At 38.9% G+C, this 14,624-nt stretch overlaps 1 protein-coding gene across 1 annotated transcript in view; it reads left to right on the top strand.

The window, feature by feature from the left end:
• Window positions 1–5,295, top strand: part of ablim1a (actin binding LIM protein 1a) — a 73,516-nt gene extending 68,221 nt beyond the window's left edge. Inside the window, 4 exon segments of the mRNA XM_036575087.1 lie at window positions 443–450; window positions 963–1,037; window positions 3,131–3,211; window positions 5,121–5,295. Coding sequence (XP_036430980.1) covers window positions 443–450; window positions 963–1,037; window positions 3,131–3,211; window positions 5,121–5,234 — 278 coding nt within the window. The 3' untranslated portion in view covers window positions 5,235–5,295.
• The last annotated feature ends 9,329 nt before the right edge of the window (window positions 5,296–14,624 follow it).

Genomic DNA, 14,624 nt, shown 5'->3' on the forward strand with positions numbered 1-14,624 from the left:
CACACAGTGATATTGCTCAGTGTAACTGTATATTATTATTATCCAGCGAAAACCTCACATCATCCTCCACTAGACATCAGTGAATTAATAATTAGTAGAGGTGTAAATATCTAAGCTCATGATACAACTTGACTACAATCCCTATAGATCAGTGACTAGGCTAACCATCAGGGTTGGTTGACAAGTTGGTTTTCTGTGCTACAGAAAACAACATAACACAAAAAATAACATGTTAAACTGTAGTTTTAGGCCAAAATGCCCCTTTAACATTCAGGTACAGATACAGTTGAATTACCACCTTCAGATCAATGCATCACAAAGAACTAGTGCATTTTTACACCCCTAATAATTAATAAATCTAATAAGTTGACACATTTTCAAATCTTAGAATTTATTTTGCTTACTGGGGATTTAATTTATGCTGTTTTTTTCTTGCTTGCAGAGTTTCAGGTAAGTGTCATATCACTAGATGACCATGATGTGCACTTCACCTTACATCTTACATTTTTCTGTTGCATTATCCTTTGTTTATTTCATCCAATTTTCCCCTCTACACTGCCCCTCCAGCCTCATCTGTGAATGCAGCCATTGCTACAGAACCTGCATGTTCCCTTGAAAGTTAGCCAAATGCTAATTTTCACCTTCAGACTTCTGCTAACCTTCTAATTCAGAGGATTTTTGTCATTTTTTGCTTTTCTCTCCACTCCATATGCAGACTCATTTGGCTAACGTCGTAATCACTGTCAGACTAATGTCTGTATCAACATTGTTGTTTTGGAACTATAATCATGTGGCTTACTGCTTTATATGCTAAAATGATTGACATTGACGATATATTGGATCATTAAAGTTTTACAAGACACCAGTTTTCATTGTGAATTAATGTGAAGTACGTGGTAAAAACGTGATTTTTGGGACGTTAGTCCGTTTGCACTCTCTGTGTCTTTGCTCTGTGTTCATAGCCCTTGCAGGATGGCCATCGGTCAGTCAACAGAATGGACAGGGGAGTTTCTATGCCTAATATGTTGGAACCAAAAGCAAGTATCCACCCTCTAACCATTTGTTACTGCCCTTTCTGTACACGTGGTAATAGAAAAAAAACTAACTGCCAGACACCAAATTATGTGATGGTTCTGCCTCAGAGGGAAGCAGCCATAACTTATCTCAAACCTCATTATCATAAGCAGATTGACATACTGTGATCTCACACCACTAACACTGCTTGCCATTAACAGTACAGCTCAGCAGTCAACTCAGTTCATGCACTTCAGTTACCTCAACCTTCAGTTCTTATTTTTAGCATAGCATTTGTAAAGGTAATAGCTAGCTTCACCCATACATGATCCACTGTCTTGGCAGAGGAAGTCTGTTTCTGGCTTCTTGCTGGCATGAATAGCTCACCTGCTTCATTGTACCAGCCTCCACCATGCTTTGCAGGTCAGGGTGACATAGCTGATCTACCATGTTGTTGATTAAGCATGCTAGCATCCATACTCATTGCATAAAACTGTGCTAGTTTGCCTGTAGAGTTAAAGTTACAGTGTTTTTACTTAAATGACTACTACTGCTGATAATACTACTGTTATCACTAATAAAAACACAGTTAAATTGAAGTTTCAGTAGGCTATGCTATTCTGTTACTTTCTCTTAAAGAAATAGATTGATAAAAAATCAGTTTTGCGCAATTTTTAGAAAGACAATTTTCAAGTAAAGACAAAATCCAGGCTTTGACGTCATATATAGTGTTAGAAACCATACAAGTATGTCTATTTGAGATGACTTAACGAGTCAACAACTTGGTTTTGATGCAAGTATGCAATGATTTAGCCGTGCACTTTGCAAAAGCTAATTGGTGTGGTTTAGGCTTCCATTACTCAGTAGCTACATTAGCCTTGTAGCACTAGTGGAAAACTAAGCTGACTTCAGACATCATGTCGTGGCTGTACTACACTGTGGTTAGGGGATAATTGTATCAATTCAGTTTTTGTCCAGATTAACACTTTGATTCTCATTGAACATAAAGGTTTATGACTTAATGATTATTACATCAGATTAAAAAAAATATCCTAAGCAGCATTTCAAATGGAGTAAACAGTAAAAAAAAACAACAACCTTGAACTCTCTGCTTGGCTAAGACTGAATGGGCGCTTCAAACTGGCCAGTTATCGAAAGTGGTTTAGCCATAGCAGCATAAACAACACTATGGCAGCAGACTTTTTCCCCCTTTTTTAAGCTTTTATTTTCTGGCAGAGGTCAGACTTATCACATTATAAAAGAAACATTATGTACAACCAGGAGTCTGTACATATCAGTAACTGCAGTGGTGAGCGCTGGTGATAAATGGAAGTACGAATTTGGCCGATCAGCCAAACACTGTTTGGTACTGTGTACAGTACTGTGGTGAGGTTGATAAGCAATAAATCATTAAAACAACATGAGCATTTGTCAGCCGAGGCTAGCCAACAAATAATGCAGAAAGGTATTACCTTTTACTTTAAACCAGTGATGAAAAATCTGCTCTACTTCTGATTTGAGGGATCCTTGACATCGGTAACTTCCAGTATTGTCCCGTTTAACTCAAATCCAAAAAATGCAAAGAACGAAATGGCGTAAAGCTAAAAGTTCACAGACCCTTTAACAGAAAGAGTGAAACTCCAAATAAAATCTTAAATGTCAAAGTAAACTTTGCACTTTTTCAGTACATTTATGCTGTTTACAATAAAAAAGCTAAAGTGTTAGATTTTGTTGAGATCAGTTGACTGGTGGTCTTCAGATTGTGGAATAAAGTGGGTTTACTTCACGCTATCATCTTCCATCTTCTCAGCTTTCACCCATACAGACAGAACCCTTGGTGCTGCCCTGTCCATCCACTTACCTTCTCCTATGAGTCTTCCCTCAGGCAGCCAGGGGGCGCTCATGATAAGCTAACAGACTGCACATACTGGCTCAACATAGCCGTGGTGCTCTGCTGGGGCTAGCAGAGTAATTTTCCTATCAGTACATGGTACCTAGAGTAATTCAGCTTGTTGGGGTTGAGCCTCGGTTAGAATGACACTACAGACTCTCAAACATTTGCATGGTGTGCAAATGGAATCGACACGTCCGTGACTGATAGGTGTCTCTTTTGAAGGTATATCCGTACGAAATGCTCATGGTAACCAGCCGTGGCCGCACTAAGCTGCCTAGAGACGTGGATAGAACCCGACTTGAGGTAAAAACGGTTCTGCATGTGTCTGTGTAGGAAGATGATATGACTTGCATAGTCACTTAGGACGGTATGTGCTGTAGATACCGCAGTAGTGTCAGTATACACACCTTCCAATGAGAAAAATCCTGAAATTTTCCCCTGTCATGTCCAGGTCCCGTCATGATCCATTATCATGCTGTTTTCTAGAAATGTATAAATCAGTAGGGGTGGGAGAAAAAAATGAACACAATATAGTATTGTGACATTTTAGGTTTAGAAGTAGCGCTGGTACTGAGGTTCAAGTATAGATGTTTTATTACTATTTAATTATGAATATTTTTTATGTGTATTAAAGGGAAATCCATATATATATTTTTTTATTCTGCATAGTTCAATTGTTGAAAATTTCTCAGAATGCCTTTGTTTACATAGTAAACATTTAATTATGCAGAAATTTTGAAAGATTTCCCTTTTAAGAACAGTAGACAAAGACAATACTGATAAACAAATAGGATATTAAAATCTACACTAGCCAGAAGTATGTGGGCACCTGACCTATGAGCTTGTTAGACATCCCATTGCAATTGACATGGAATTGCCGCTCCCTTTGTGACTATAACAGCCTCCACTCTTCTGGGAAGGTTTTCCACAAGATTTTGGAGTGTGTCTATGGGAATTTGTGCCCATTCAGTCTAAAGAGTATTTGTGAGGTCAGGCACTGATCTCACATTCAACATTCCAGTTCATTCCAAATGTGTTCTGTGGGGTTGAGATTAGGGCTCTGTGCAGGCCACTGGAGTTTCTACACGCCAAAACTTGAGGTCATTATGGACCTCACTTTTTGCACAGGGGCGCAGTCATGCTGGAACAGGAAAGGGTCTCCCTCAAGCATATAATTGTCTAAAATGTCTTTGTATGCTGTCGTATTAACATTACACAGGAACTAAGGGTCTGAGCCCAAACTCTGAAAAACAGCTCCAGACCATTATCCCTCCTCCACCAAACTTTACTGCTACACTCATTCCAGTATGTATCATTCTCTTGGCGTCCGCCTAACCCAGACTACAGAGAACACGTTTCCACTGCTCCAAAGTCCAGTGACAGTGTGCTTTACACCACTCCAGCTGATGCTTGGCATTTCACATAGTGATTTAGGCTTGTGTGCAGCTGCTTTAATGGCCGGTGCACACCGACGGGTCTGAGTTTTTATTGCACACTTCTATAACATAAGAATAGCTCAGCCAGTTTGCGTTGAAGTCCATGTAACAGGCCTGAGATTTTAAGGGGTTCTTGAAGCTCCTGATGCACTCCTGATTTTGGATATGCTGGCAGTTTGGTTCGGCATTCTGCAGCCCCACTCTGTGAGATTGCATGGTCTGCTGCTTCGTAGTTGAGCCGTTGTCGCTCCTAGACAATTCTGTTTCCACAATAGTAGCACTTACGGTTGACTGGGGCAAATCTAGCAGGGCAAAAATGTCACAAACTGACTTTTGGAAAAGGTGGCATTCTACTGTCAGTGTTTTTCTATGCAGACTGCATGGCTATGTGCTTGATTTTATACAGCTGTTAGTGGTGGGTGTGGCTGAAACATGTAAACTCAATAATTAGGAAGTGTCCACATACTTTTGGCCATATAGTATATGTTTGTCTTAGTCTATAAAATGGAAGCATAATAATAAACTGATAGATCATGTCATATTACAATGTATAGTATATCACCGTTGCAATAGAATCACATCATGCATTGAGTATCATGATAATAACTATCATAAGGCCTGTAGTGATTCCCACCTCTACCAATCAGTTCAAATTAGAAGTGTTGCATATATTTCTATCTCACTTTTCTGTCGCTTCCTGTCATTTTCCTTCTTAACTTTCCTCCTTTCTTTGCTTCTCCCTCTTCTACTTTGTCTGCGTCCCGTGCCCTCTCTAGCGCCACCTGGCTCCTGAGACGTTCTTTGACATCTTTGGGATGGAGATTGAAGAGTTTGACAGGTTGCCTCTGTGGAAGCGAAACGACATGAAGAAGAAAGCCAGACTCTTCTAACCGTGCTGCCGTACCTCCATAAGAGACCCCAGTACCCCCTCGCTCATCTAACGTAGCCATACAGCTCACTCGTAATACCTTTCTTTTCTCATGGCTCTCCCAAAGGAGGCAAAGGCGAAAGGACTCCATCGGTCTCCAAAACACCATGTAGATCACCACAGAACATCATGTTACACTCTTTGAAATAAAGGTGCCAAAAGGAGGTTTTGGAGCAACAGCACAAAAGAACCAAAAAGCTTAAAGAACCTCTCAGGAATCATTGCTGTAACTTCCATGCAAGTGTGAAGAAATTTAAAATGAAATGTATGTCATATCCACTCCATTCATTACATTGGAGAACTATCATTCCATTGAAAGGTTCTTTATGAAACCAAAAGTGGTTCTTCTGTGGAACTCTTTTCAGCATCTTTATTTTTAAGATTGTTCCATCCTTTTGTTTCGTTTTTTAACAGTGGCCGCCGTTGCAGATGTGCTGTTTAAAATTTACTCTACAGGCCAAAAGTATGGCAGTATACGCATAAAAGCATTGCTAACGTTGTAAATATTTTATTTTTTTCACAGACAGTAATATGTTTATAAGTACACTAAATTTCTGCAGCAATAGTGTCCAGCAGAGATGTTTACAAGTCTTTTCATGTAAATATGAGGCGAGTCTATAGTCTCTGGGGTCTTTAGTGGAGAATTTAGGCTTTCTCTCATGGTTGGCAGGTATTTTATTGTTCAAAAATAACTCCTATTAAAACACTGTTAGGTTCGACAGGGCTTCTAATAACAAGACTTTATTTTAATAAATCAGTAAATGCAGTAATGTAAAGGTAAAGAAAAAGTAGAAATGGTTGGTTAGTCTGTAGTTCTTGCAAATACACTCACCAAGCATTTTATTCTATTTTCATTTAACACCTCCTTGTTTCTACACTTATTGCCTATTTTATCAGCTCCACTTACCATAAAGATGCACTTTGTAGTTCAATTACAGACTGTAGTCCATCTGTTTCTCTGCATGCTTTGTTAGCCCCCTTTTACCCTGTTCTTCAATGGTCAGGGCCCCCACAGGACCACCACAGAGCATGTATTATTTGGGTGGTGGGTCATTCTCAGCACTGCAGTAACACTGACGTGGTGGTGGTGTGTTAGTGTGTGTTCCGCTGGAGCGAGTGGATCAGACACAGCAGTGCTGCTGGAGTTTTTAAACACTGTGTCCACTCACTGTCCACTATGACACACTCCTATCTTTTTGGTCTACTCTGTAGATGTAAAGTCACAGACAGTAGCTCATCTGTCGTTGCACAGTTTGTGTAGGTCGTCCTCTCATCCTTCATCAGTGGTTACAGGACGCTGCCCACAGGACACTGTTGGCTGGATAGTTTTTGGTTGGTGGACTATTCTCAGTCCGGCAGTGAGACTGAGGTGTTTAAAAACTCCAGCAGCACTGCTGTGTCTGATCCACTCAGACCAGCGCAACACACACTAACACACCACCACCATGTCAGCGTCACTGCAGTGCTGAGAATGATCCACTACCCAAATAAAACCTACTTGGTGGTGGTCCTGTGGGGGTCCTGGCCATTGAAGAACAGGGTGAAAGGAGACTACCAAAGCATGATGGACTACAGTCAGGCTCATTGTTTGGTCCTAATTGCATCAGTTTTATAGTGGAGTATCATAAGCCTGCTAAACCTGAGTGAGTGAGCGAGCAGTGAGTGGCAAGCAAAGTCCTAAAATAAAAGCCCTGCTTGCTTCCAGACTTTTGGCCTGTAGTGTATGTTAATGTCTCTTGTGCTTGTTTTTCCTCCCTTATGGTTCTGTTTCTTCCCTCTTCAACTCACTTCTTTGTTATTCTGCTCCTCATTCATTCTGTAATTCCATGCAGGCAGACAATATGTTACATATCATTTCTTGTCAATATTGATTGAAGTCCATACACATAAACAGTTGGGCTTGCTCTTCAGCGTGAGCTGTTACATCATACAAAGAGTTGAATGTAGATATTGTAGTGTACAGTATGTATGCTTGTATGTCTTTATGCCTGACTTTTTGAACCACTCGTGAAGTCTCTTATTCCATATTCCATTTTTTTAATCAAACCCCTGGCTTCAGTTCCTCCTGGCTCCGAGAAAAAGTTATGATTTCTTAACAGGTTTGTTTTCATTTACTTCATTGACTTTCTCTACAGACTGGTATATTAAAACCGTATACTCAACATCATAAAAGTAATACAATGTATGAACAAGCTGTATCGAACCCACACTGCCATTTATTGTTATCTATGAGTGAAATGATCGGTGAAATCATCAATAAACTGTGTGATCCTCAGCAACATTGAAGGCATGGACATGACTTACGTCCCCAACAGATATGCACAGAGTTGCCACTTTATTGGAAACACTTACCTTGTAGGTACATTTTTTGCCATTTTTTCAAAAACACCTACCATACAGGTGCTCTTTGAGGTTTACAGTTAGAGACTGTGACTCGTTGGCTGTTGCACAGTTTATCAGCCCTCCTCTTCCCAGTCCATTAACTGAAGCAGACTACTATAGATCCACCACTGTCCAGATATTATTTGGGTGGTGGCCTATTCTCAACGCCAGTGCCTGACTGCGAGGGCCTGACCACAAGGCCTGAGGTGGCCTAAACCCTTGAGACAATCCACTGCAGATATGAATAATAACTGAACAAACAGCCCTTGAATATGTATGAATGACCAAATGAAGAAATGTGCTTTATCTTCAGGCCCCTGAACCTATACTCTGCCCACTAAACTTGGCCAGTCCAGAAACCGCCCTGCTCCTCAGCCCTGCATAAATAACTATGTACACTTTTTTCATATAACCTACTTTGTATTTTGTATTATGATTATTTTAAATAATTAAAAGCTCCCTAACACCAAAACATCTGCAGAAACAAAACTGTGGAGGAAAACAGGCCAAGTTGCTGTGTAATTATGTTTGCCAATGAAGTGTGAGTGAAAATAGACAATGAAATCAGTGTGAATGAGAATAACCAAAGAAATCAAAGTGTGGCCAAAAACAAAATAAATGTGGTGTTTGGTATTCTGTCCGAGGCCCTGTGTGTGTTGGTTTTCAGCAGTGGTACAGCTTGTAGTCTAGTCTATTATTGATCTTCATAACTATTAAAGTCATATTCAAGCTGTTTTATTTCAAATATAAGTATTTTAACTTTCTATTAATATTCATTATGGGTCAAATTTGTTTATGACCTTATAAATGTTCATGACTATGATCCATCCTTGGGTGGCTTGGTAGTGTGTGGTGCTGGCAGGGGGTGTGGGGTGGTGGCAGTTCCAAGGGACCCAAAGAGACAAGGGCCACTTTTTCGCATGTGATTTAGGCTTACTGAATGATTCTTAATGGAAACACTTCATCCTTTAATTAACAATTAAAGAGTAGTTTTTATATACAGGGCCAACACCAATGCATCTTACATTCTGTCACTCCTCCAAATGTTCCTCCCACTTCCAAAATGCATCGGAAACACATTTCCTAGCCTTCAAACCAGAAACTCTGACATTAGACTATGGTGGCACCATTGTGGGACAGTTAAAGCAATACTTTTTCATTTTTACTTTTGACCAGAGTGGCCCTTTAAGACTAAGCTATATCACCCAGTTTTTCAGAGGTAGAGATGGCTTATCAAATGACTGTTTATCTGTCAATAGAAGGGAAACTTATACTGAAGTCAGTAGTGTTTTGCAGTTTTTCCCTCATAAATCAATAATGCCATTCACGATTTCTTCATTAGAATGAATCAAAGTACCCTCTGTTCCTGTGATAAACATTTTTGTGGTTCTCTTGACCACTGTAAGAAGTTTAGCTTGGAAGTGAAGTGAAGTAGAAAAAAGTCCAGTTCCACGACTGAATTTGATGATCTATAGCTGGATAAATGAGTATTGGGTTTTGAATGATGTTTATGTCCTGTACTAGTTTGTTGTTTTGCTTCAACAGCCAAGATGCAACACTTTTGAGAAGCAACAAACATTAGAATTCTGCTTACTGTACATTGGTATGAAGTCATGTTGCTTATATTCATGTTCATAGCTTGCTGCATGCTAAGTAAGAGAATTATAGAGCTACTACAAATTAAAGGGTTGGACTGTGAAAATTATGGCATGCTTTAGTGTTTTAATCTGTTGAGGGAAATAAAGTGATGCAAGGGGCCCAAAATTCCTACTGTTGCTGCATCTACAGTATATGAGAGGTGTTTCTGATAAAATGGCCAATGAGTGTAGTTACAATGGAAGTGTTTCAAATGAACTGGCATCTCACTTTATATCAGCTCGTCGTGCAAATCGAAGCTCAAACACTGAATGTTTATGAGGATTTTTCTACTGAGTGCTCAAAAGGACCAAATCAACCACTCATTCATTATCGTCCATCAAAGTCAGTGCAGCCTTTACTCTAGAATTGGATCAAAGACAGGTCAAGAAATGCCTCTCTCTCTCTCTCTCTCTCTCTCTCTCTCTATCTCTCTCATCCATTTAAACCCATAAACATTGCAGATGTGTTGTTAAAACATTCAAACTATGAAATAATTTGCCGCATTCTCTCATGTTTAATGGATTCAAAAAGGACACAGCCCAACTGCTATAAGATACGCACACTGATTTCAGTTGGTTATGACTGATTTCATCTCTAAAAAGCAGGGATCTGAGTTTTGACAAACTACCACGCCCCATCTTTGTCTTTCAAATGAAATATTTTAATGATGTAAGAAGCTTCTGGATAATAAAAAGCAGCAATTCAGACACATTTCTGTCCCTTTCTCTGATTTTGCATGAAAAAGGCACCACTACACTATAAAGAAACAGCAAGAAACACAAAACCGATGGAAGACTTGGCAAAAGTGCTACCTTGGGAATCATGCAAAAGCCTGCACATTTTATTTCTTTACAGTCAGTTCAAACTGGATGTGTTTCTGAAGCATTTTTAGTCATCTAAAACTGATTCTCTAACAAAAGAGATATGCTTCCATTTTCCATTGTAAATCAGCTCTTCAGTCGACACTGATTGCACTGGACAGTATATGAATTTGTACATTCGTCAAATTTTGGACCTGACATGTTTTTTATGTGTAGAGACAATTTTATTTTTTTTGTGAGTAAATCCAAAATTCAATAGACAGCCAGTCAAATCACATACAAATCACATACATAGCTCCTGTGCTGTACTAACAGTGTGTGGAAGCTATGGTGAAGCTCGAACAGCGGTAAAAACTTGTAATTGTGATTTCATTGCAAAAAACTCTTCTGCTGAATGGAGGAAAATAGCACTAAATATTAATCCTATTGTTAAAATTAATATAATTTTACTATCAGTATCCTCACAGCAATGTTCATACATCTAGTGTAAAGCCTTCCCAGAAGAGCAGAGGCTGTTACTGCAGCAAACTCAAATATTAATACCCTTGATTTCAGAAAAAACATTAGCCGAACAGCTGTTGACACAGTTAAAGTTGCTGAACTCACTAAGAAGAAGGGGCGTCTAGAGATTTTGGCTTATATGGTTTATAAATGGTAAGATTTAAGAATTTAAGGTTACAGTAGTGTGGTTTTAAGTTTGCAACACATCTTTTGATACTGATTTTACAGAGAAATGTTCTGTTTATCTGAAACTAGCATTCAGTGTTATTTGCCATGTTGTGTATTATGTCGTAGCAGCATTGCATCTCTGTTTGACAGAATTTACAATCTTTTTGTGTTTTCTCCAATCACTGTTCTCTCACTTCAATACCCAGCATGCATTACGCATAAACATCATACAAGTATTGGGATCTCCAACACTGTGAAAAAGAAATCCTGACTGCTCATATAGCCACTGATGTAGAGGCTGATTAATGCAGACGTAATATTCAGCCTCCTAACAGCAACGTTAACTATCTTCTCTTTAATTGCATTAACCTTTTAGTGAACATTAAAAAAAATCGAAATATCTGCCCCAAAATAAATGTTCCTCCCAGCTTCAAGATACATCAGAAGGAGGTTTTTCTACTCTTTAAACCAAAACCTCTCACTCTCTAGACTACAGTGGCACCATTGTAGGAGGCAGGTAGGCATGTTTACAACAGATGAAGCAATAATTGCATTTTTCTTTTTGGTCAGAGTGCCTCTGTAAGTGATTTGCCCCCTTGATTGCAGCTCCCTTTTGAAAAATTCATGAAATCAATATCTTAACCTGAACCTTTGACCCTGCATACTTTATCTTAATTTCATGGCCTGGTGGTAAAAATCGACATATTGAGGGTGTTAAATCAAAGTTCATAAAGCTGTCAAGTTAACAACTCTCAGCCTGATTACACACAACACTAGTCCCTTTCGCTTCCTTCAGAAATAGATGAAGTACTATGAAAATTAACTTGTGAGCTTTACAAAGTCACCTCAACAGTCCTTTATCATTTCCTGCCTGTTTGCTAAATGTATTTGTACCTCTAGTTTGGAATGCAGCTCAGTTGGATGTGAATAAAATGCTAAGAAGAATAGGCAGCAGAAAAGCCTCTCTCTCTCTGGTGTCATCGTGAACGCTCTACAGTGTTAATGCAGTGATTACACTCCACCCACAGATCAGACCTGGTCTAACTTACAGTTCTGTCTCAGTGGCAAAGGTGTCAGAGGGAAATCAGGGTCTGTATGTTGGCAAATGGTACACGTGCTTTTTCCAGGAAGGTCATTCTCAGGTCATCCACAAGTGGGCGATAGATATTTTTAATCGTTTGGACAGAGTAAGAGAATCTTGTGACTTTCCCACGTGGCTCACAGGCACCTTGGGCTGGCTGCTTGTGTGATACCACCTCTCCACCCATCGCCATCATACACTTCAGTCATGAGGCCTCCTGGGCTGAGCGAGACCCTATCCCTCAAGAACTCTTTCCTGGCCAGCTAAGTGACGCTGTGCCATGATCTTTTATTACCTCTGTAAGCTTCCTTAGGTATGAGGAAGACGTCGTATGAATTAAACTTTGTTTTTCAGTGTTATTGTTACTATTATTATTATTATTGAACAGTGAGGGATGGCAATATATTCATACCTACACTGTATTTCTATTTTTTATTTAACATTCAATATTTAATACTGTCGTATGCAAAGACTTGAGCATGTTTAGTTGATTTTTTAAGTAAAAAAAAAAAAAGAATGCTTAATCTTCTACAGGGAACACACTTAAATATGGCAATTTTCTGCAAAAATTTTGAAAAATCATATAAAATATAAGATGTGCCATAGCATTTGCACAAGCCACATTTTATGTTTTCTATATTTCCATAATATGTTAAATTCAGCAAATAAACAGTAAATGTGCATTAAAATGTGCAAAAAAGTGTGTTCTCTGTAGAGGAACACACTTAGAACATCAATAAAATGTAATTTGACTAGGGTGGCCAAATTTTGCATATATACTGTACATATTAAAAAAAAAAAAAAACGTTTATTATTTTTAATATTGTTTAGCCATAGCACTTTGAATTATAATACTAATTTTAACTATATGATTAATACTTGGCACCATATCTCTCCGTTCAGTCCAAGAAGGCTTTGTTTTAGAACATACTTTTTTCAAACAGCAGAGGGCGCTGTAAGGCTTGTTTAGTTAGTTTGGATTAAGCCACAGTGGCCTTTAAAAGAGTCCTGTGGGTTGAAACAGCCGGACAAATTCTGTAACTTGCACGTCATTTTATAGCTGCTATACAGTACTGTGAAAATGTATTTGACCCCTCCTGATTTCCTTGATATTTACATATTTCTCACACGTAGTTGTTCCATTTTTGGTCAATTAGGTCAAACTTTTTTTTTTCAAACAAAATCAGATATAAGACAAAGACAACCTGAGTAATACAAGTTTTAAATGATCATTTAATTTATTGAAGGAACAAAGTTACTCAACACCAACTGGCCCAGTGTGAAAAAGTAATGGCCCCCTATATTTACTCAGTCAACAAATTAACCAAATTGATTTGATAATTGGGATCAATTAAACTAGACAAATCCTAAATTTATTACTAATAGCTCTGCTCTATTTAAACAGCACTTAAACTGAACTTTTCCCAGCACAGTGAGAGCATTTATCTCCAAATGGAAGAAACTTGAAACAGTGGTCAGTCTTCCCAGAAATGGCCATCCCACCAAAATTCCCCCAAGAGCAGGGTGATGACTCTTTCAGGAAGTCACAAAAGAACCCAGAAGCACGTCTAAATAGCTGCAGGCCTTGCTTGCCTCAGATAAAGTCAGCATTCACGATTTCTTCATTAGAATGAATCAAAATGGTAATCTATGGGAGAGTTGCTAGGCTAAAACCACTACTAACCAAGAGAAACATAAAGTCTTGTCTCAAATTTACCACCTTGATGACCGAAACCTTTTGGAATAATGTTCTGTGGACCGTTGAGTAGAAGGTGGAAGTTTCGGAAGACATCTGGCGTAAAGCATTACACTGACACAACATTTCACTATAAGGACATCATACCAACAGTCAAACATGGTGGTGGTAGTTTTGATGGTGTAGGGATGCTTTGCTGTTGTCTCTCTGTATACTCCATTCTAAGTGTGGCTTGTTAGCTACTTTCCTCTCTGCCAAATTCCTATGTTGCCTTTAGACACTAAGCCGTAATTGTCAGAGCATTTTTTAAAGTAATATTTAAAAAGGTCTCTCGAGACAGGAGATGCTTACCTTTTTCAGCCATTAATAATTTATTGCATTATTTAATTAAATTCATTTTTATACTTCTTTTTTTGCAGATATTGTCCCAAAGCAGCTTTCAGAAAATCTGGGTCTAGACTCCCTAATAAACATCACAGAGGGAGACAGTGGCAGGAAAACCTCCCTAATAGCCTGCAGAAGAGTCACTGAGAGGAACCAAAACTTATGGAATCAGTAGGCCTACAAGTTTTGTGCTAGAGAGTATTTTTCTGTCTAAAGCTACAGAGTGAGAGAGATTCCTGTTAAGAGACGGATGTGATGGCAGACAGGTACGGCTGTCATGGCTGTCTGGTGGAGAACAGGCAGACAGGGCCATAAAGGCAGCAAGGTGCAGAGCAGGTTAAAGTTGCTCTGCTGCTTTACAGCTTCACAGCCCATAAATCCACTCAAACACACAGACAGACCCTGCTTGTTTTACAGGGATGGGCTGCAGTGTACACAGATGGTTCAGACTGGGAGACATGAGCCTAAATGAACAACAGGTACAGACAAAACCCAGACATCGCCATGTCTGCTACTGTTTTTAGCTATATGGTATATTTTTGTCTATTTTTTAGACAACAGTCTGATATACAGTGCAAAAAAACACATAAGCAAGTCTGAGATTATTAACAGCTACTAATTGGTGCGCTATGAATTTTGATTACTTGTTAGCTGCATTAGCCTCATAGCTCCAATGCAAAA

The sequence above is a fragment of the Colossoma macropomum genome, unplaced genomic scaffold (genome assembly GCF_904425465.1).
Source record: "Colossoma macropomum unplaced genomic scaffold, Colossoma_macropomum, whole genome shotgun sequence".
Taxonomy (NCBI): domain Eukaryota; kingdom Metazoa; phylum Chordata; class Actinopteri; order Characiformes; family Serrasalmidae; genus Colossoma; species Colossoma macropomum.